This window comes from Ochlerotatus camptorhynchus, unplaced genomic scaffold, assembly GCF_037179485.1.
Source record: "Ochlerotatus camptorhynchus isolate MF236.1 unplaced genomic scaffold, CSIRO-AGI_Acam_v1.1 ptg000070l, whole genome shotgun sequence".
NCBI classification, from domain to species: domain Eukaryota; kingdom Metazoa; phylum Arthropoda; class Insecta; order Diptera; family Culicidae; genus Ochlerotatus; species Ochlerotatus camptorhynchus.
Genome location: NW_027040560.1, coordinates 4205873 through 4229623, shown reverse-complemented (window position 1 = coordinate 4229623; position 23751 = coordinate 4205873). Strand labels below are relative to the sequence as shown.

General features: G+C 38.1%; 1 protein-coding gene across 1 annotated transcript in view; it reads left to right on the top strand.

Annotated features, from left to right (window-relative positions):
- Positions 1–627: 627 nt before the first annotated feature.
- The window catches only part of Ser (Serrate), a 165282-nt gene continuing 142158 nt past the window's right edge, over positions 628–23751 (top strand). The window contains exons 1-2 of the mRNA XM_065216970.1: positions 628–672; positions 805–1008. Coding sequence (XP_065073042.1) covers positions 628–672; positions 805–1008 — 249 coding nt within the window. The remainder of the gene's footprint in view (positions 673–804; positions 1009–23751) is intronic.

The following is a 23751-nucleotide window of genomic DNA, read 5'->3' as shown; positions in this document are numbered from 1 at the left end:
TCGCATTTTGGATTGTCCTCCGCATGGAATCGCCGAAAGAAGAGTGCGCCCGTAATGACTAGTGATAAGTGATTGTCTGCCTGCCAAGTGTCTCCCGTAATTACAGTGATTTTGTGAGTTGATTGGAAAAATCAATTGAGCGAAAAAAGTGAGGTTCGGGGTAAAAGCAAAAGTTCCCATAAAAGTGTAACCGCCACCGGGAAGAGGCGAGCAGCCGAAAATGATAATAAATTCTGTGAAACCGCTCATTAGTGGGGAAGTGACGACAGTCTCCTGACAAGTGGCGTACGATCGCGCAAGTGATTTGAAGCTTTCGGAGGCGGAATCAACAAGTGCGCGGCGCAGAATTTTTGAATTGAAAAATCTGGAAATGTTTCACGTTCCCACCACCACCACCACCGCCATCATCACCATTGTGCTTGTCGTAGCCGTATCATCGTCATCGTCATCATCACCATCATCATCATCATCATCGTCGCCAATCGTTGTAATTTAGTGCGAAGAAAAGAAACCCCATGAATCGGAACCAGTGCAGCAAGAAGAGGCGGAAGAATTTTTCAGAAGAATGCGGCACAGTAGTATAATCAGAAGCAGAAGAAAAACGGGTGTTTAATAAGAGAACAAGTGATGAATATAATTTGGTCCGGAACGGCGAACTCGATTGGCACTTTGGTAGGTCTCGGAAGCAAAGGAAGAAGAAGAACAAGTGGAAAAAGTGGTAGCGGAACTCATTACCACGACGACGACAACAACAGCAGTCGCCTGCTGCAACGACTGGATTTAGATCAGGCGGAAGTAGTGTAGGAGGCGAGCAGGAGGCAACTGCTTACTCTATACTTACTTATTGTCATTAAGGAGAAGAAGTCGGGGAAAGAGTGTGCACGTGTGTGCGTGTGTGTGTGCGTGAGTGTGTACACTTGGCTGAGGATGATAAAGATGGCCATCGGTAGCCGCCGCCTGCACACGTGGACCAGCGTCTTCGTCGTACTAACGTCTGTGATCTCAATGGTGAGTTTTACAAGGGGTCACTTTTTAAAACGAGGATCAAGTTTAGGAAATTTCCAGCTTTGCATATTTAATGAGGGAATTATCGCGAATTTCCGTCCAGCGGCTACCGTAGAGTTCAAAGTTCTACCGGCAGTATTTAAATGAGTTGAATACTGAAAAAAAACTTAGTGTACATTGACGAAGTATTGAAGTATTTTTCAGGGGGCGGGACACCTTTGCTGAATTATTATTTTTATATTGTCGTTTCATTGACTGAGACGCAAAAACAAAAGTATCCGTAGAACAAACATTATTCTGCACAAAAAGCATTCTCTTTTGAATGTATTAGTTTTTGAGACACCGATTTCATAAATATGCAATTTGCAATGGGTAAAATGGGTATATGTTCAAGTATTTTTGTTTTGGAGTGTGTACGCATATCAGCTTGTATTGATAGTAGGATTTGAAATTTCATTCGTTTGCGATTTCAAGCAGCCATGGGCGTGAAAATGGAGCATGTCATAAATCTGTATAAAATCGTGTGTTATCTCTTAGAAGCTGAAATCTCTTCAAAAGAATGAAAAATCCGTTCAATATCAGAGCTTAGCCGCATCGGCAGGACTCAAAAAGTGCTGGAGCTGTGATTAATTTTCGTGACAAATGTCAGTTAAAAGGGAGAGAGATTTGATTTAAAGTATGCTAAGTTGAAGGATATAAATAGTATTTTATCTGGAATTTACTGATATCAAAAATTCATACAAGCGTTCAATCGTTATGACCATTTCTAAAAGTGACAGTTATCCCAATCACCCTGTACGGTTGATATACAAGTAGTATAAAAGTCCCCAAGTAACATTGCAAGTTTTATTGAGGTTTTACAGCATTCTACAAGTCTAAATAGTGGTCTACAGAGCCCTTATAAATCAAAATTGTTATATGGGGTGGTAGTCCAATATTAACCTTATAAAGAAAATATATTAAAGGTTATTTGGTAATCTAACTAAAATACTCGAAAGCCTTTCGCTCTCTCTTGGAGTTGACTCCTTCTTTAAAACATGAGCAGTTCTTTGACAGATGAAAGCCGATGATAATGTAACATTTCTATTTCAGATCTATTTCAATCCTTCTTCATAATATAAGCATTTTTACCCATACAAATACATAGTAGCACAATATAAAATGTATTTATTTTGCACTTCACAACACTGCAAGCTTTCGGTAAATACGAAATCTCTGTCGTATCTGTCGTATTGCATATTTTGTGAAAGCACTGGATGCGAATCCCGTTCAGATGGAAGCAACGTAGCGGATTTCGGAGAAGAAGGTATTTTTTTACTTCTAGCATAGCCACTGAACTCAAAATCCTGCATGATAAATACTAGAATTGGATTAAAAATTCCTAGAAAAACTCAAAATAAAATGAAAAAGTACGTCTTACCCCGGGGGTGCGTTATGTACTGTTCTCCCCTACACTTCGCAACGCTGCAAGTTTTCGATAAACACGATCGTTATCGTTTTTGAATCGATGAATGTTCAGTAATCAATCAATTGAATCAATCGAATCAAATTTGAAATCTTTGACCTTTTGTCCATCCTAACTTTAGGCTTTATAACCTTAATCAGTGCTTAATGGTAAATTTTGTGCTGGTTATTTACTAATTTTTAATTTGTGCGCCTCCGCTTAACTCAAATCTATGCGCTCCTTTTAGGGGTTGTAATTTACCTTTAATTAAAACTAGGGTACGGGTAAAACTTGTCTGCAATCAGCTCGTCATAAAACTTAAAAGGGTATTGGCTTTCAGTGAACGGTGGATCAAAACGCAACGACGTTTTGTGTAAGACGTTTCAGGGAATCTAATATTGGGCCATCACAAAATGCATTACGATCTAAAACTAAATCCAGCCCTGACGAAGATCCCAACCCAAGGATCGAAACGTTGGTGATGATAAAACTGTAATCAGCACTTTATCTTTAAAATTGAAAATCCCTATCAAAATTATTAACTCTCCAAAGCCTTTAAACTTCCTCGAAAATCTGTACTTTTCTGAGGTTTGCGATGCTTTACTGAAGTGGTTGGAAATGCCCTTAAGATCTCTGAACTCCAATAAAGTTCTCTAAACTTACCTGAATTTTTCAGAAATTTTTAAAAGTTCCCACGAATTTCATGAAGCAAGTTGAACTGCCCTAAAGTTATTTGATTTAAAGATAGATTTCCTACAAATTTTCTGAAGTTTTCTAAACCATGACAGGTCATGGAACTTCCCTTAAAATCTCTTAACGTCCCTGAACTTCTATGGACATGCCTGAAGTTTTTGTTCCTTTATGATAGAGTTCTTTAATTTTTCAAGAAGTTCTCGAAACTTCTTTAACGTTCGAAAAATTTCCCTGATATTTATGGAAGTTTCCTTAAGAGCTGATCTCACAATGTTCCTTTATCATTTGATTTATTTCTTCATTAAAGCTCCTGAAATCGATCAATGGACCAGCTCCAAGGTCCAAGACCAGAGTAATAATAATGAAACCACTAAAAAATTTCAGAACTTGCCTGTTATTCTTTGCATTTCCCCGAAGATCTCGAAACTGAAGAGACGAACCAGCCTAAGGCTGGGAGTCAGTGTTGGAAAAGTTCACCAAAACTCATTATGACTCGCGAACTTTTCCCTTGGTGAACTTCGTGAAATATCGCGATCTTTTCCAACGCTGCTGAGAGTCTAACCGATAAAGAAACTAACGAAAGTAAATTGAACACCTTGCGGTTATCTGATATTTCCTGATTAAAAAAAAATATCCTGCGGCTCTCCCAATTCTTCTGAGGGTTTTGATACTGTCCTGAAATTAAAGAAACTGTCCTAAACAAAATTATCTTCCCTTTGGGCTGCTGTATAGTTTCCAAAACATTTTTGAAGTTTTCTTAACTTCTAAAGAGTTCTGAACTTCTTAAAGTTCCTCGAAATTTTTCTGAAATTTATTGAGATGACTTGAATTTATCGAAACTAACCTTTACACTTCTATAAACGATTTCAAAAGTCTGGAATTTCCTGAAGCTATTGGGACTGCCCTTTGCGATCTCCGAGCTTTTTTGAAGCTTCTCTGAGCTTCTTGGAATTTCTTAAAAGTATCCCCACTTTTCCTCAAGTTCTTTACCTCAAGTTCTCTGGATATCCCTGAAGTTTTTAGACCTTTTAAAAGTTTCGCTAACGCTCATTGAACCACTTATAAGTTTTGGAAACTTCTCTGATGTGCCTGAATTTCTTAAGAAGTTATCAGAACTTCCCTAATGATACAGCAGCTTGTTCATGAAACTTCCCAGAACATCTTTAAAGTACCTACAAAATTCGTTTTCTGCACTTCCCTGATTCTTGAAGCTTCTGTGACATTTTCGAATTTTTGATTAAGTTCTCTAACTTTACCCGATGCTCTCTGGACCATTTGTAATATTTTAAGCTTCTAGAAGGTTCTTGCTGTTTTCCTGAATTCATTAGAATTACCTGAAAATGCCTTAAATTTACCTGAACTACTTCCCTTAAGTTCCCGCAACTTCCCTAATTTTCCTGGAACTTTCCCTACGATCACGTATCAATCATTTAAACTCAACTGAAGTTTTGGCAAATACTGTAAAGTTCTTGCAATATCCCTAAATTGCGTGGAACAGCCACGAAGCTCTTTGATCTTCACTAATGATCTCGATTTGTTTCTGAAATCTATGGAACCTAACCCGAAGGATCTTAAAACTTCCCTTGAATTTTTGACGTTTTTGTATCTCTAGGAGCAACTCTGAAGTTTTCGAATCTTCCTTGAAATTCTTGGAATTTTGGAGAAGTTCTCAGAACTTCTTGATGTTATTTTTTTTGATGTTTTCAAAATTTTCCTGAAGTTCTCAGAAGTTTTGGAGTTTCGAAGCTTTTAAGACTTCGTTCTTGGAATATCTGTAAAGTTCCTGTAATTCTTTAAAGTTAATCAAACGGCCCCGAAGTTATCAAATTTTTTCTAGACATTTTCGGAACTTCTCTAAAGATTTCCCAATATTTTGGATGTTCATGGAACTGTTCTGAAGTTGTCAGAACTTTCGCGAAGCTTTCTTACCTTTCCTAGGTATTCCTAAGTACATGAAGTTTCCTGGTGTCTCTCAATGTTCTAGTAAAGTTTCAAAATTGGTTTTGAGGTTTTAATGGACTTGTCATGAAGCTCTCTGATCTGCATCAAATTACACGAAACTTTATTAATGTCATGAAACTGCACTAAAACTCTCGGACATTACCCTTAAAGTCATTTAAACTTATCCAAAGTTCTGGACTTTCCTGTCAGCTTTTGGCCTTTCTATCTTTCGTCTTTCGACCTTTTGCCTTTCGACTTTTTGTCTTTGTAACTTTTGTCTTTCAATCTTTTGTCTTTCGACCTTTTATCTTTCGACCGTTTGTCTTTCAACCTTTTGTCTTTCGACCTTTTGTCTGTCGACCTTTTGTTTTTCGACCATTTGTCTTTCGACCTTTCGTCTTTCGATCTTTTGTCTGTCGACCTTTTGTCTTTCAACATTTTGTCTTTCAACCTTGTGACTTTCGACCTTTTGTGCTTTCGACATTTTGTCCCTTTCGACTTTTTGTCTTCCGACCTTTCGTCTTTCGATCTTTTGTCTTTCGACAAATTGTATTTCGACCATTTGTATTTCGACCTTTTGTCTTTAGACCTTTTGTCTTTCGACCTTTTGTCTTTAGACCTTTTGTCTTTAGACCTTTTGTCTTTAGACCTTTTGTCTTTAGACCTTTTGTCTTTAGACCTTTTGTCTTTAGACCTTTTGTCTTTCGAACTTTTATCTTTTGACCTTACGTCTCTCGACCTTTTGTCTTTCGACCTTTTGTCTTAAGACCTATTGTCTTTCGGCCTCGTGTCTCTCGACTTTTTGTCTTTCAACCTTTCATATTTCGACCTTTTGTCTTTCGACCTTTCATCTTTCAACCTTTCGTCTTTCGATCTTTTGTCTTTCAACCTATTGACTTTCAACATTTTGCTTTCAACCTTTTGTCTGTCGACCTTTTGTCTCTCGACTTTTTGTCTTTGGATCTTTCATCTTTCGATATTTTGTCTTTCGACCTATTGTCTTTCAACCTTTTGTCTTTCAACCTTTTGTCTTTCAACCTTTTGTATTTCAACATTTTGTCTTTCGACATTTTGTTCTTTCGAAATTGTGTCCCTTGCGACCTTTTGTCTCTTTCGACTTTTTGTCTGTCGACCTTTTGTCTGTCAACCTTTTGTCTTTCGATCTTTTGTCTTTCGATCTTTTGTCTTTCGACCTGTTGACTTTCAACCTTTTGCTTTCAACCTTTTGTCTGTCGACCTTTTGTCTCTCGACCTTTTGTCTCTCGACCTTTTGTTTCTCGACCTTTTGTCTCTCGACCTTTTGTCTCTCGACCTTTTGTCTCTCGACCTTTTGTCTCTCGACCTTTTGTCTCTCGACCTTTTGTCTCTCGACCTTTTGTCTCTCGACCTTTTGTCTCTCGACCTTTTGTCTCTCGACCTTTTGTCTCTCGACCTTTTGTCTCTCGACCTTTTGTCTCTCGACCTTTTGTCTCTCGACCTTTTGTCTCTCGACCTTTTGTCTCTCGACCTTTTGTCTCTCGACCTTTTGTCTCTCGACCTTTTGTCTCTCGACCTTTTGTCTCTCGACCTTTTGTCTCTCGACCTTTTGTCTCTCGACCTTTTGTCTCTCGACCTTTTGTCTCTCGACCTTTTGTCTCTCGACCTTTTGTCTCTCGACCTTTTGTCTCTCGACCTTTTGTCTCTCGACCTCTTGTCTCTCGACCTTTTGTCTCTGGACCTTTTGTCTCTCGACCTTTTGTCTCTCGACCTTTTGTCTCTCGACCTTTTGTCTCTCGACCTTTTGTCTCTCGACCTTTTGTCTCTCGACCTTTTGTCTCTCGACCTTTTGTCTCTCGACCTTTTGTCTCTCGACCTTTTGTCTCTCGACCTTTTGTCTCTCGACCTTTTGTCTCTCGACCTTTTGTCTCTCGACCTTTTGTCTCTCGACCTTTTGTCTCTCGACCTTTTGTCCTTTTGACCTTTTGTCTCTCGACCTTTTGTCTCTCGACCTTTTGTCTCTCGACCTTTTGTCTCTCGACCTTTTGTCTCTCGACCTTTTGTCTCTCGACCTTTTGTCTCTCGACCTTTTGTCCTTTCGACCTTTTGTCCTTTCGACCTTTTGTCTCTCGACCTTTTGTCTCTCGACCTTTTGTCTCTCGACCTTTTGTCTCTCGACCTTTTGTCTCTCGACCTTTTGTCTCTCGACCTTTTGTCTCTCGACCTTTTGTCTCTCGACCTTTTGTCTCTCGACCTTTTGTCTCTCGACCTTTTGTCTCTCGACCTTTTGTCTCTCGACCTTTTGTCTCTCGACCTTTTGTCTCTCGACCTTTTGTCTCTCGACCTTTCATCTTTCGATATTTTGTCTTTCGACCTATTGTCTTCAACCTTTTGTCTTTCAACCTTTTGTCTTTCAACCTTTTGTCTTTCGACCTTTTGTTCTTTCGACATTTTGTTCCTTTCGACCTTTTGTCCTTTCCACCTTTTGTCCCTAAACCAATTATTTGAGGTACTGTGATTAAAATGTGCATATAGGACTTTCAGTTTTAAAAATATATACTTTGAACTTTGGAAAATTTGTGAGTTTTAGGATTTATATTTTTATTCTTTTATACATGATCAGTTCTTTCGAAAAAATTTCATTTACTAAGATCAGGAGATTGATCAAATTTTTTTCAACGGGTTTTCCTTCTTTTATACGTGAGCAGTGCTTTAATACAATTTACTCTTCTTTAATTACACCCATTCTTAAAAAAAAACAGTTCAGATTTGAGATTTCGACCTTTTGTCCTCATCTAGATTTTTTGAATTTCCTACATTTTATTCTAGATTTTACTAAAGTTTTCGTTGATTTCTGAAAGTTGATGGAACTGTTATAAAGATCTCTAATCTTCAATAAAGTTCTCAAGACTTCCCTGAATTTATCAGAACTTTCTAAAAGTTCCACCAATTTTCCAGAAGTTAATTGAACTACCTTGAAATAATTTGGTCAATCTGCGTGAATCTCATCAAACTTCCTTAAAAATCTCTAAAATTCAATCAGCTTCTCTGGACTTGTCTGGCGTCCTTCACGAAGTTCACTAAATTTACAAGAAATTCTCGGAATTTCTCTAACGTTCCAACTATTTTCTTGATATTCATGGAACTTCTTTGAAGACCCCACAGTTTTCCAGAAATGTTTGAAACATTTAAGAATTTTTCTGGATTTTCCAGAAATTCCAGAACGTTTTATAGTTGCTCAAAACTTTCCCGAAGCTCATTGTGCTGTTCTAAATTTAAAGAATTTAACATTTACAGATTTTAGTACTACTTAGTATCCTGTCCTAAAAAGTACAGATCCTTAAACTGCCCCGAAAATTCAAATTTAAGATCTTAATATCTCTGGAGATCTTTAGATCTAGAATTCTTGAAACTTTCCACAATTTTCTAAAAATTCTGCCGACTTGTCAGATAATTTCTTGACACCTCCGAAGTTTTCTGAATGCCGCTGCGGTCATAGAACTTCTTAAAAGTTTCTGAAGTTGCCTTGAAGTCGAAGATGATATACCCAACACTTTACAGAAGTTTCCTTGTTATACCGCAGTCGGTCCATGAAACTTCCCCGAAATCCTCGGGATTTTCTTTCATTCCTCGGAACTTTTTGTACAATTTTTGTGACCCCTCTTGAAGTTCTCTAATCTTTCCTGAAGTTCTCGCTACTCTTCTGATGGTGTTTCTGGAATTGCCCGGAAATTAACGAAACTATTCTAAAGATCTCTAAGCATCCAGACGTTTCCTGAGTCTCCGTGAATTTCGCACAACTTCAGTGAAGTTTCCGAACGTTTTCCTCAAGTTCTTTGGAATTCTCCGAAGAATTTGCTTGTTTTTTTTTTTTTCCTAAATAATAGTTTGTGATTCAAGTCAGAACTCACTTGAAATTCTCGTCCAAATTCCATTCCTGGAATGTTGCTAACATTTAGTTGAAATCCTCTTTAGGATACCCTAAGTATTCTCCGGAAATTTCATTGGAAATATGATTTGGATTCCTTTTCAATGCTCCTAGAAATTTCTTGAAATTGTCATCAGAAATTTGGAATTCGTCTCAAAATTATCATCAGAATTTCCTCGAAAATAATTCCTAAGGATTTAACCTCAGCAGTTCCTTTGAATTTTCATTCAAATATGCTTTGAATCCTATTCAAGCTTACCTGAGGATTCTACTCAGAATTAACTTTGGATTCTCTTTTCACTTGGTTCACAGTTCCTCAGAACTACCTGGAAAGTAATGCTTAGATTTCACTAGCAGTTTATTTAAATTCTTCGCAAAATTCCATTTTCAAAATTTCCGTGAAATTCGCTGGAGTTCCTTGAAAATTCTCATGCAATTCATTCAGCAGAATTCAAGTCTCGAAATTGTAGAAACAAATGTAAACAATGACTGTAAGAGCAAATTTTTCGAGAATCAAAACACACCCACGTAAAATCATAAATTCTAGTCATAGATCACTAAATTGCAGCTTATTATGCATTTTTCCTGATCAATCGAAGGCATTAGATCCTTAGCATATCAGCATATATATTATTTCCAATCATGAGACCCTTAAAAACCACCAGCTTCGAACTAATTTCCCCAATCGACAATCGCTTCCAAGCAACGACCGACGACCCTATCAAATGTCATGGCCAGCTGTTTATCGAATTAAAATATATAAAAAAAAAATGATCCTAAACCACGCTCACTCCCCAGTCAGTAGCACCTCACCTGCTGGGGCGAAGTTCATCATCGTTTCCATGGAAGCAAATGATCGTGTGTTATTTTTCGGCTTTTTTTTTTTGCAGAAGCCTGCTGCGATGTTTTGCAACTATCAGCAGTAGCAGCAAAAACCCGGCAATTTATTCGAGTCTGCCTCATTTAACGATGATTGAAACGTGGTTTCGATTCAATCCGCTATCGATTTGTGAATATCAATCAATGAATGAGCGGTAGCAAATGAGCGAGAGGGAAAATGGAGCTGATTAGGAGTGACCACGATGGCGACGACGAACTCGCCGCGTGAATGGAATGACGGGTCGATACGGCGGCGGTGCTGGAGTGTGAGGTGTAATGAGTACTGGCCCGTGGAAAAAATAAAAAAATTGGGGGGCTCTTGTTTTCTTTGATGGCTTCAATTGTGTGTGATGTGGAGCCTTTTGTTTCTCTTTTCAGCTCTGTTTTTTTTTTGACTATTACTGCCTAAGTGAGCTGCAAAATGTAGCCTAAAGTGACGGGGTGGTGAACGTCTTTCTCGTTAGCAGTAAGCACCCCGTTAGGCGTTGTTAGCGGGGTAATGCAATGGTGGGTTGTAAACCTTTCGGTGATTTGGCGGAGAAAGGTGGTGTGATTTGATGAGCAATTTTGGAGCTATAAAATCGCTTAATAGATGGGTTGATTATAGGCTCTTTTCTGGGGGTGCTAAGCGGTAATTGATTATCAACCGATGGGTTTCGATAGGCTTCAAATTCAAAGCTAAACAATGGAGCTTGATAATGATAGCGGGCGCTGAGCCCACGGGGTTATTCGGGCTACTTTGATTCGTTTCATATGAAGGTATCACGAACGGATTAGGAAACAACCGAATCGAATTCCGATGTTTACAAGCGCGGTCATAAATCGAACCATGACTGCGGTCTTCCTCCCTTTTTTCTTATCTTGCTTCGGTGTTGAGGTGGTAGCATTCTTCCCAAGCGGCTCGAGAATTTTGTTTTCTATTATTTTTTAATAAAATCAAAACCAGAATTAACAAATTATGAAGCCAAAAGCCGCGGAAAAAGGAAGTCGCTACACAACAAAACCCCAAAAGGCGAAGAAGAATGTTGAAACGAAACGGTGCGCATACCAAGAGTAAAAAAAAACAGAGAAACCGATCGAAGCATGCGGTAAAACGGGGGGAGGGGGTGAAGATTCTCAAGCCCCTCGATTGAATCATCCGTAAGTGCGAGAGTGTGTGTGTTTGTGCACAAGGAACAACACGATCCAAGCAAGCCAATAATAGCCGCTCCAAGAGTGCGCTCATATAAAGATGATTTTATTAAAAAATCTCAGCTCGGCTGATCAGAAAATTTGTTGAATCATTACGTGCTCGTTCACCCTCGCAGTGCATCCCCTCTTCACCCTGTCCCCATTATCTCCATCGCATACACACACACACACACACACATACCAGTGGGCAGACTGTGAACTGACTTCCACCCGAAAATCGATCTCTGTTTCCTCTCGGGCTCATTCGGGTCCCACCGCGGCTCCACCAAAAAGCCCATCTTGCACACAGACATAACCCCAAAAACGAACTACACAGAGAAGGAAACGGAAAAAAACACGCAGCAGCCGCGCAGAGCATTACCGCAGAGCGCAGACAACAGAAATCTTTTCCTTTACCTTCAATTTTATCTTAATTAGAATCTTCGTTTTTGCCTCTCTTTCTCTGCGCCGTTTTTTACAAAAACGAAAAAAACAAAACTGGACGTGCCAGAGAGAGAGAGAGTCTTTAGGGGCCCCAAACAACGAACCCATCCATGGATTGCTTTGTGCCCGGTCGTATTGTGGATGCTGCACCAAAACGTTTCCAATTCCGCTCCCCCCCCCCTCCATTTGCCCTCCGCCGCTTCAATTTCCATCAGCAGGGGCAGGCTAAGGTCTGCTGATTTCATTATCATCTCCTCAAACAACACAAACACGCAGCAGAAAATTAAACATCCATGGGGACCAGAAAAAGAAAAGAAGTTGGCAAACGGCAGACAAAAAAAAAAAAAAAAGAGCAGAAACTGGACGGTGCACAAATCCGGCACTCAACGTCGTCGTCGTCGGTGGCGAGCGATATATGGTGCTGGAACAACCACGGAGGAACAGTTCGGCAGATAAAAATTAATCCAGTTAAAATTGATGGCAGATTGAAATGAAACTCATTAAAAATGGCTCTCCGCGGTTTGTCCGCCAGGGATCGTAAAACGCGGGAGTTTATGAAGAGTTGGGGTTGTGTGTGTGTGTGTGTGAGTGTGTGACTGCGAAAGTGCATCCCCAGTTCAAGTGGCAGCGTAGCAACCCGCTGGGATTATAACTGTTTATCCAGGCGGTCGTTGGTTGCCAGGAGCGACGGCGACGCTGGGTGCCTGACCTAATTTCGATGTCACGTCACGAGGTGATAGTCCAAGTAGGCAGTGATTTTCGGGGCGGGTTTTATTATGTGATTCTGATGTGTGCATTAACAACAACAGCAACAGCAAGTGAATGCGCTCCGATTTTTGCACTGCATTGCACAGTTAGGCCGTTCGCTGCATGAAAAGGCTTTCACTTTTGCAAATGGGTGCACATTTAGGGTGCATTTCGAGGGTGGTAGATTGAGTCATTTTTTCGATGTTTATTTTCGAACTGAAGTAGAGCGCACTGGATGGCCTGGTCATTAAGGCCGGTGAGTTTTGAGTCGTTTTCGCACCGCAGCAGGAGACACGGTGGGATTTGCGAATACACTATAGGAGATTGTCCCGATGACAATGAGCGCGGATCAGAACTACTTTCGCTGATTAAGGTGAGTAGTAAAGGTTTCTTGAAGTGGGTCTTTAAATTTTTTTGAGTGCAAGCTTATGACTGAAAGGAACGGGAAAATTGGTTTCGTAATCAATTCCGTTGAGTTTTATGCAGAAAACAATTTAAGTTTAAATATGTTTTACTGTTTATTTACGCTTAAGTAAGTTATTAAAATACGTTCAACTCACTCGGTCGATGGGAGTAACTCAGCAACAGAGCCGAATTCAGCTCAAAATTGCAAAAAAGTGGGGTTACACAGTGAGTAAAATTTTCCTCATATTTCCGGCAAAAAACTGCTTGAATCAACAAAAATTTTACTCAGTCTATGAGTATGACTGGCAATTTTCTTCACATTCAAGATGTTTTCTTTGAAAAATCGAGGAAAGTTTTATTCATTCACTGAGTAATCCAAGGGGTGGGTCATCTTTTTTGTCAGTGTGCCGTAGGTGTGCCGATTGTGCCAGGATGGGTATTTTACAAACAATCGCACCTTGCTTTATGTGCGATTGTTTGTAAAATACCCATCCCGGCACCCGGTATTTCTGAAAAGTCACAACTTGAATGTTTTGGTTTGAAATTGCAAGGATAAATGTAATTGAGGATGACGCGGGAAGTGGCGGATGTGCGAAATTTCGGTGTTTTGGGTTCGTAGGATAATAAAAGTCCTGTTTTTTTTTTGGGTTTTATAATGCCCTCAAAGGCAGACCAGAAACCTAGCCTTTCGTGATGTGAAAAGCAACGATCTATCAGCGACCGGAAAGAGTTAGAACCGGTGGAGAACATCGTTGGAGACCGACTATAGAAGATGATGAATACACTTCTGTAGTTTGTTTTGTGTGATTTGTAGTATTATGTACTAATAGGGTCTGATTGACTGTCTCTTTCTGTTGAGCCCACTCTAGAACCTATTTCGTATTTAGATCTACACTACCCGTCATAAGTGACGACTCGCGTGGAAAAGTATTGCAACACTCGTTTGAATATTGCATCACCCCCAAAAAAGTTTAGCATCACCCAAGAAAAGTTTATGTTTTCACTAAAATTTTAACAAATTCACTGTATCACTGTTAAATTATTGTAGTAAACATTCAGAAAGCCAGAATTAGACTATGAAAGTGTTGTAGAAAGTGATGGCTCCCGGTAGAGAAGTTAGATCACAGAGAACAGACATGGAGGCTCGAACAAAATTTCTCTAAAAACTTGTGTAAAGATTCCTATTTGACTTAAGCGCCACTAACGGCGACTTCCCCACTTAAAATCCCTCATTGACAACATGATGGCGCTGGCGTTGCACAAATTACAATAGAAACTAAGTGCTAGTAGCGCCAAGTGGCAATTTTCAACAGAAAATGTATCGATACTAGCGCCAAATTGGTCGAAAGTGGAAAATTTATAGAGAAAATCAGGAGATGCTAACACCACGTAACGGCGACGTTCCCACTTATTTTACACAAGTTTCTGACCAAGCTTGAACGTCTGTTCTCTGTGGTTAGATATCACTATGGATAGTACTGAATCATTTCGAGCTAGAAATCATTTCAAATTTATTGATCTAGTAGATAAGTTTGAAATCACTATGAAAAATAGTAAACCATTGAATATATATAACCCGCTATAAGAATAATATCGCTACACTGAGAATCAGACCTGAATCTCTTGAAGTCGTTCCGATTCTATACACAAAAGTTTTGTATGATTTGAATTTGAAGTGAATCAGACCTGTACAGTTTGGAATCACTTGGATTTGATGTGAATCAGAGTGGAAAGCTTTGAATCACTTTAAATGAAAAGTGATTTCAAACTTTTCAGGTCTGATTCACATTCAATTCAAGTGATTTCAAACTTTTCAGCTCTGATTCACATCAAATTTAAGGGATTTCAAACTTTTCAGGTCTGATTCACATCAAATTCAAGTGATTTCAAACTTTTCAGGTCTGATTCACATCAAATTCAAGTGATTTCAAACTTTTCAGGTCTGATTCACTTCCAATTCAAGTGATTTCAAACTTTTCAGTTCTGATTCACTTCAAATTCAAATCATACCAAACTTTTGTGTATAGAATCGCAACGACTTCACGAGATTCTAAACTTTCCAGGTCTGATTCTCCGTGGAGCGATATTATTCTTATGGCGGGTAAAATATGTTTAATGATTTACTGTTTTTTATAGTAATTTCAAACTTATCTACTAAGGATCAATAAATTTGAAATGATTTCTAGCTCGAAATGATTCAGTACTATCCATAGTGATATCTAACTTCTTTACCGGGAGCCATCACTTTCTGCAAAACTTTCCTAGTCTAATTAAGAGCTTTCTGAATGTTTACCACAATAATTTAACAGTGATACAGTGAATTTGTTCAAATTTTAGTGAAAATATAAACTTTTCTTGGGTGATGCAATATTCAAATGAGTGTTGCAATACTTTTCCACGCGAGTCGTCACTAATGACGGGTAGTGTATAAGTGAACTGCTGGTCTGAGTTCATCTGGTACATTCAATTAGAGGATGTTCCTGAATATACAGTCAAACAGAACGTAATGTTGTGAACAACTTCAATGACAGTTGTCCACCAGTGTTCCCATTTTATTTACAACAATCCAACGCCTACGAGATTGTGCCGAAGGTATGCCGATAAATGTGCCCAAGCTGTGCCGAATCTAATTTCGGCACAATGTGCTGAGTGACTTACCCCTTGGAGTAATTCCACTTTTTGCAATTTTGATTAAAATTTGCCTCAATTTTGAGCTACTTTCTTATCCGTGCATTTTTATATTTTTTTTCTTGCCGCTGGCGCAGCGAGGGTGGGTTGTTTTCAAAGCGCTTTCAGATTTTTTTTATACAAAATGTGAGTCGTTTTACATATGTATAGAATGAATCAAGTTGAGCGATGTTTGTACAACTTTTCACTCAATCTCTCGATAGCCAAAACATTTGTTGAAGATTTCCCAATGAAAATTGTCTGGATTAGCCTCTTAATGCAGGGGAAATTATTTTTCTTCATCGAAAAGATTTTGGAAAACCAATTTTTTTGACGTAGGACTAAACTGGCTTGCAAGTATTCAACCCATTGGTCCTTTTCAGGACCACAAATAACAGAGTTAAGTAAAGAGTTCAAGTAAGAGTTTTTATCCAAGACCTATCGTCTATGGAGTATTTTAAAAACAGAACTCTCAAATTTCTTCCGAATTTCAACCTATCGATCTTTTTTTCAGTGATAACAATTTAAGAAATCAATTAAATATTTACTATACTTTTGCTGTGACATCAAAACAACCTTTCGTAATCGTACGTCAAATCTACGGTCGTGTCTTGGATACATCCATCCTCTTATTTTTTTCCTTTGATTTGTTTTCCGTCCATCTATTCAGACTGTCTACTCAATTTGCTGAATAAAATTCTCGGAGATTTCGAGATTTTTCCAAGATTTCAACGGAAAATTTACAGGTTTTTGAACATTTTGTTTAATGTGAATTCTTTGAAATGGTCCTCAGAATTATCTTGTTTGAGTTCTCTAAAGATTATTACAAGAACAAACTTGAAAATCTCCATAGTATTCCTTTGAAATTTACCTCAATACATCGTTGGAAGTTTCCTTGAAGCTTTCCTCAATTATTCTTTGAAATACTCTGAACAGTAGTTTTCCAACCATCCTCAGAATTTTCATTGAATCATTTTTAGAATTCCCATTAAATTCTCCTTCGCCTCTTGGAATACTACTTTCAAGTAGCTTGGAGTTCTCCATAGAATTTACTGTCAGTTCTTCTACAAATCCCTGAAAAAAGTCACCTCATAATTACTTAGCAGTTTTGGTCAGAACTCTCTTTGAATTTTTCAAATGGAATTACCTTGGAATGTTCCACAGAATTCTCTTGGAAATTTACATTGAATCCTACTCAGTTGGAGTTCTTCAGAACAAATTTGAAAAGAATCCACAGATTTTACATTCCTAGAAAAATCATCCTCTGACATTTTCCTCTGAATTTCTTTGAAATTATTCCTAGAGAACATTGGAAATTCCTATCAAATTCATGCTTCATGAGCTTTAATAAGCTTTGAAACTTTTGCATGGCGCTTAATTAATTTGAAATCTTGGTTCTTGGAGTGTCTTCAACATTATCCATTTCCCCTATCAGATATTTTTCAGTTCATTTTTGAATTGCGAAAACTAAAATGTTAGTACTTGTTGCTCAGTGTTGAGTAAAATGTATTCTCACTTTTGAGAAAGTCCCATTTTAACGAAAATTATTAAAATCCTATTCAAAATTTGATTTGTATTTTAGCTGACTGAATGGTGCCACATTTTGCCAGATATTCACCAGCTAGGCAGCATCAATTTGGATATGAATTTCATAAAACTTTACTCGAGATCTCAAAAATCTTGAATTTTCTGCAAGTAATGTTTTACAGGGTTTTTGAATTGCGGAACTGTTCGTGAACTGTGTGGAAAAATCAAACGTTAAACAATTTATCCCAAACTTGTACAGAATTAGTTATGTTAACCCCATTTATTGAAAGAAAAAAACCGTTCCTTTGAATTGTTACCGATTTTTTCAGCAATTAAAACACCCAGTAAAAAATCACCGACTCCTGTAAAATAATCTGAGTACAGTTATGAATTTACTTGCTATTCCGATTTTGCTCCACCCAAGTCAATGGATTTAAAATCAGGTCCTGATAATTCTCCTAAAATTTGAGCTCATTTGGTTGCGATCTCTTTACAGCACTGACGTTTATTCATAAATCACTATGGAGTGAACTTTTCGTTCTCCTCATTCTAGCTTGCCATCTGTTTTTAGAAACTGTTCATAAATGGTTAGTTTAGCTCAAAATTTACTCGCTACGGAGCGTTAGTTAGAACTAAGTTGAGCTTCCAAAACATGTTTTCTCATAGTTCTTGTTAGAAATGTTCAATCATAAGAATTCTTTGGGGAATTTATCTCCATGACGCTTATGAAATTTTCTTCGGAAAACTCTTGGAATTAGCTTTATCCCTTTTTATATAATTTTCTTTAATATTCCCTTGGAGCCTTTGATATAATTGTTCAAATTGGAATCAATGTTTACTCTCCTGCATTATTCCTGAAAGCAGTCAAAATTTCAAAAGAGACGTGAGTGTCACTTGTATCCAACCTACGATTTATACCGTAAACGCTGATGCTACGTTAACGCTAAATCAGATTTGTTTCTTAATATGAGATAAAGCGAATTTCGGTTGAAGGAATGAATATTATTATATTCGAGTTTTAGGAAAGACGTGTTGATCGAAAATCTATAACAAATCCTTCTCAAGCGTAGTAGTTATCGTCTTCAGTGAGGTCACCGCCGGGATCGAATTCTAGTAACAGCAAGTTGAACAGGAACTTGGTCGTAATTTTTTGTCAAATGAGTAGCTCGGTGGCCTTGTGGTGACCGGTTTTGCTTACGGAGCAGAAAATCATGGGTTCAATCCCAAGGTCCTTCTGATTATATAGCTATACTTTAAATCGGCTTTCTTCAATAATATGATACAAAGCGTAATCAAATTCAGTTGAAGGGAGGGGTACGTAAAAGAAATAATATTTCAGTTTTAGAAAAGACGTGTTGATCGGAAATCCATGTCGAATCCTTCTCAAGAGCAATTGTTGTCTTCGTCGGTCAGGTTACCATCGGGTTCAAAATTTAGTAACAAGTTTAACGGAAACTTGATCGTAATTGTTTTGTGATATTAGGAGCTCGGTAGCGTAGTAGTGACCGATTTTACTTACTGAGTGGAAGACGGTGAGTTCAAACCCATGATCCATCAGGACATCAATTCAGCATACCGTTTACCAAAACGACTCCTGCTGCAATCCCAACACTTTTATCCAACATCCCAGTGATATCTCATGGAAGTGCAGAGGTGTTCTTGGCTTTCATCAATGTGGCCGGCGCTGGCATTGCCTAGGTTTAGATCATCAGTATTTACTCATTGAGGGTGATTGCTAGTTCCAAGCAACGTCTAATGGATCTCTGTGTACTTACAGCTGATCTGGCAATAACAGAGTTGCATCCTCCGATGGTCAATCGTGCTCATGCTCGTAATTGTCTTTAATATCCCCTTGGAATAATTCTTAGAATCCCTTCATAAACCCTTTGGAATGTCCATGGAATTTTCTGCTCAGAAGTATCTTGTAATTTTCCTACTAATTCTCCTGTTAATTCCCAACGAGTTCACCTCGGCATTTCCTCAGTATTCTTCCAAAATTCGCTTGGAATTCTATAACATACTATAGATCCTTGGAATGCTCTCAGTAGTAAATTTCTTTGGAGAAAGGAAGACATCGTAATCGATCCACTGAGTTGTAGTGCACCTTAGAATTCTTTAGGAACCTATCAGATTTACTTTAAATTGTTATTGGAACTCCGTTGATACTCTTGTCAGCACTTTGAGAATTTTTGACAGAATTCCTCTGGATTTATGGATGGATTTCAATTACTTTTACAATACCAAACATTTGGTATAAAAGATTATAGTTGCATAGTTATGCAAGTAGATTGGCATTGTAAGTCTCTCCTTACAATGCCAATCTAAAAGCATAAATTGAGGTACCGCCTGATAGTTTTAGTGCTTGGTACTGAAATTTGTAATTCGTGACACTTTTCGCACCATAGAAACACCGCGTTTTCTTATGCAAAATCGATGGATGTGCGTTCACAAAACGCACAAAATCTTTTGAAAAAAAAATGCAATATTTAATGGATGTACCGAGAATTGATTAGAGGGATTTGAAGCTAAATATTCTGATTGATTACGAAATTTCGCATAAAATAGGTGCAAAATTGTTCGCCCCGTTTTTGTGTGTACTTTTTTAAGCGTTCTGAACTTCTAAAGCATTTCCTTTGGAATCATTTTCCTTCATAGAGATTGTTTGAGATTTCTTCTAAAATAAGTTTAAGATTCTCTCTGGGAGTCATTAAAAATGTAACTACTGCAGTATAGAAATTCTCTGCAGATCAATCCAAAAAAAAAAAAAAACATTAAATTCACCTTCGATTTACCCGCTTTAGCTTCCTTCCATAATTCTATTTAAAATTCTCTTGATTTCTCGTTAGAATTGTCAAGCAATTTACCTCAGAATTGTCTTGAAATTTTGATCAGAGTTGAAATTCCCTTCTAAATTCTTCTAAAATTTTGCTTAGAAATTTCCTTATTATTCTCTTGAAATTAGCTTCGTGATGCATTTGAAATTCTCTTTAAATTATTCCTTAGCAATTGCACCCTCAAAATTCGATTCCCTTGGTATTTTTCACGGATCCTGGAATTATCACATTCGACTTGGAATTTTCCACATAGCTACTCTGAATCTGAACTCACACAAGTGACTTGGTGTGAAAGTCTAAAGTTCTTTCTAAAACTCCCTTTAATTTTCTAGGAAATAGCTTGGTGTTATCCCTGACATTCATCTTAAAATCTAAAATCGTCTCAAAATTCCTTCGAAATGAAGAATGAATACTGAAATCTCAAAGCTACAACCATTTCTTTCGAAAACTGACGACGCTGAGCTAAGCGTCACATTCGATCTATTGACTAGTATGGTGGATGCTAAAACCGTCAATGCCATAACACACACTACATCTGCCCAAAGATGCGACTTGTACAATTCAAGATCTGTAGAACTCAATGATGTTGACAAAATGTAGAACAAACCTATCGATACCAACTTCTTTGAACTGGCTCTAAGCAGCCTACATTGCTGGATACGATGTTTTGATTGCCTATTGCACATCGCTTATAGACTCAGCTTCTGCAAATGAGTGAAAACATCTCATATCGAACAGTTCAGACGCACAAAAAAAAAAAGATGAATTCCTCAACAATCTGGGACTACACATCGACAAGCCGCTTTCTGGACTTGGCACGAGCAATAATGGCAGTACGGCTAGGCTATTTTTTGCCAATCCAGAAGTGTCTTCGGAGCTGATCGAAGAAGGCCGCGCTGCGAAAATGACGTGTTTTTGTTTTGCTGCGTCGTTTTCGTTCTAGTGAAAATGTTATAAATTTACAATTTCATTTTTAAAAAGTGTTAATTTGAAAGTACAGAAGTGATGTTGAAAAGTGCATTAAGTGAAAATTTTCAAATTCCTATCCGTTGCATGTGGAGCCGGCCGGCTGTTCTAACCTACGTGTAGCTACGCTCAGTTTATTTACCTTTTCGTTCCTCTGTCCTCGATAGGAAATATCCATCTAATTCAAGACGATTATTTCAAAGCTTACTAAATACGTGTCAATCAAGTATTGCAGTACTGCTTGATTGGAAGTTTCACTACATTATCAATGGTGTATATTTGCATCGATAATGGATTGCAGTAGGGCTTATCATGTGGGAAAATAGCTTCGGAATGCTTGCGTTCTTGAAATGGGCTATTGAAGCTGCGGTAGGGCTGTCACCTTCTAACTCCCGGGTTCAAGCTTCTTTGCATTCATAAGAAATTATCCATAATTCCACTGCCAGACAGTGGGAGTTAGGCCAAGGGTGAATCTTCATTCTAATCTAAGATTCCATACTATTAATAACCTTTGGCACATCAGAATGAATTGTGCATATGTTTAGGATGAACAAGCATTTTCAGGCGCAAAGGAGCAACAGGATCGAGCTGATAACGTTTCATAATTAAAAAATCTGAAGACTGTTTTGCCGTGACATTTATGAGACTGTTTTGAATAATATGTTTAGGTAATGGGCAGCAGCAACGGACAGATGAACTACTTACAGCTTATATTTATTAAATGCTTGATATAACGATTGCCAGCACCGCCGGCTGGACGTATGCTATGGCTTACCCTCCCTACAAATAAAAATACACCCTTCCCGTATCACTTATGAGGGGTCGTAGAGTTCACTGCATCTCTCTTAAGTAAGTGTTGGACTAAAATTCCTCCCCTTTCCCCACCAGATGCAAGGAGGTGGCCAGGACAGCTCTGGTCTGTTGGAGGAAGACACATCCTTTATCTAAGAGGTAGTAATTAATCACAAATTACTATCTAACAGCAACGGATGAAGGTGGGTCTCCTTCTTAACAACAGTTTGGTGCTCGTACCACCTACGACTTTGTGCAGCCTGGTTTATGATATGCTATGCTATGCTATCCAGAAGTGTCTTCAGAGCTTACCGGAATTGACATGGACTTAATTCTACGTTTTCGGACATTACTTAGTGCAGCTTCTAGCGGCGAAGGTATTGATGTGGGAAAATTCAAGACATATGCCAAAAACTGTACATACATTAATGATTCATCTACTGATCTTCGATTCCCATCGGTAAGCTTTCAGAGAAAACCCAAGAAACCATGAATAAGGGGATTAGAAGAATTCGAGAAAGAAATTATTGGAAAGGATCCCGTGAAAGGACAATGAGTGACATATTTCATGGATTGTTATGAAGTAATGAAATTGGGTTGTTAGCGGAATGCTAAATAAAACAGCAAAAAGGGTTATCTTCCATTTAATTCCACTTAATTTTGGTATCCATGACAGATACGTATTTCGACTACAATGTGCAGTCTTCATCAGTGTCATTCCCACTAAAATTAGTGGGAATGACACTGATGAAGACTGCACATTGTAGTCGAAATACGTATCTGTCATGGATACCAAAATTAAGTGGAATTAAATGGAAGATAACCCTTTTTGCTGTTTTATGGATTGTTAGTTGCACCAGATCCGGCACTATCTTGTTTCCGGCACAACAATCCAATACCAAAAAGTGATTTCCCAACAGAAGTGCAGGATTTGTTAGTCTCCGATGAAGATGATGATTAGGTGAAATTGAGAATTTTACTGTATTTCACAATATAACGAATAAAGATTTTGTTTTTGAACAGACCAATATTTTCATCAAATTCTTTTTACGTTAAACCAAAAGGATAATCCTTGAAAAACACAATGATAAAAAAATTCACCAAACTCCTTTTTATCAATTCTAGGCTTTAAAATTACTAAAACCATGCTCCTCCATGTCATTTTCTAAAAAAAAAAAATGTGTTTAGCCCCTTGGGGATATGAGGGGCAGCCGATGTCAAAATATTTGAAAAGTAGAATAAATTTCCCCTCGAATTTGATCTTTTTGAACTGTTTCAGCAGATTGCACAGTATGCGTTTGTGAACAGAAGGTGATGTTTGTACTATTTAACACAACACATAAGCATTTTTATCATTGTTTGGAAAAAGATATGTTGAGTGTAAAAATAAGTTCTTTTAATTTCCTTCAAAATGAGACTTGTTGCGCTCAAATCGGTTCTAAATTCGAAAAATAACGATCATTTGAAATGAGGCCTAAAATTTTGGTTTTCCTACATGAAAATCATCAAAAAGAGCTGACCCTCCGGTGGCAAGTGCTGTCAAAAACTTATAACATGTCCAATTACCACGAAATTTTGAGGAAACGTTATTCAATGTATGAGAAAGCTAATAAAAATATAAAATATTGCTGCTGGTACCTTGAGCGATCCGCTCACCACGTTGACCGACGCGAACACGAGTGGAGGTGGAGTGGAGTACAGATTCAGGCAGAATGATGCGCAACCAAGTACTCGATTATGACGACTGCGTTAGGGAAAACTTTTTTTCAGCAATACAGTCATACAATTATCAATGGGAAAAGTATTTATTTCAGCATATACGTAGCGTTATTTCCTACCGATTGGTGTATTTGGATTTTAATTTCATCTATAAATGACAGTGTTATAAGCGTTCAAAACCTAACACCTTCTCGTGACGGTCGTAATTTTAGATTTTCGATTAACCCCCTGTACCTTCCCGTAAGACGTAGTCTACGTCAAAATGTGGCAACACTGCTGGTCGGCCTGTCATTTTTTAGGATGATCGCATAAAACTGAGCGAAGATTTCTCAGCTGGAAAAAGCGCTCATATTAATCGAGTCGCCATGTGCTGGCAAGTTGAAATTAACTCGACAGCACCTTGGTTCACTCGTTTATGAGCAATATTTCCTGCTGGGAAAGAGTCTGTGGATGATCACTCGGCTATGTTTGTGATGGTAATGTGGTGTTAACATCTGTGCGGATTGGCTAGCGCTAGTGTACTAGCACTGTACAGAAAAGTAGCCAGCATAATGTAAACAGGGCATCAGCGTTAGCTAGTGAACTAGCATAAGTGTAAACAGCCCATAAGGGAG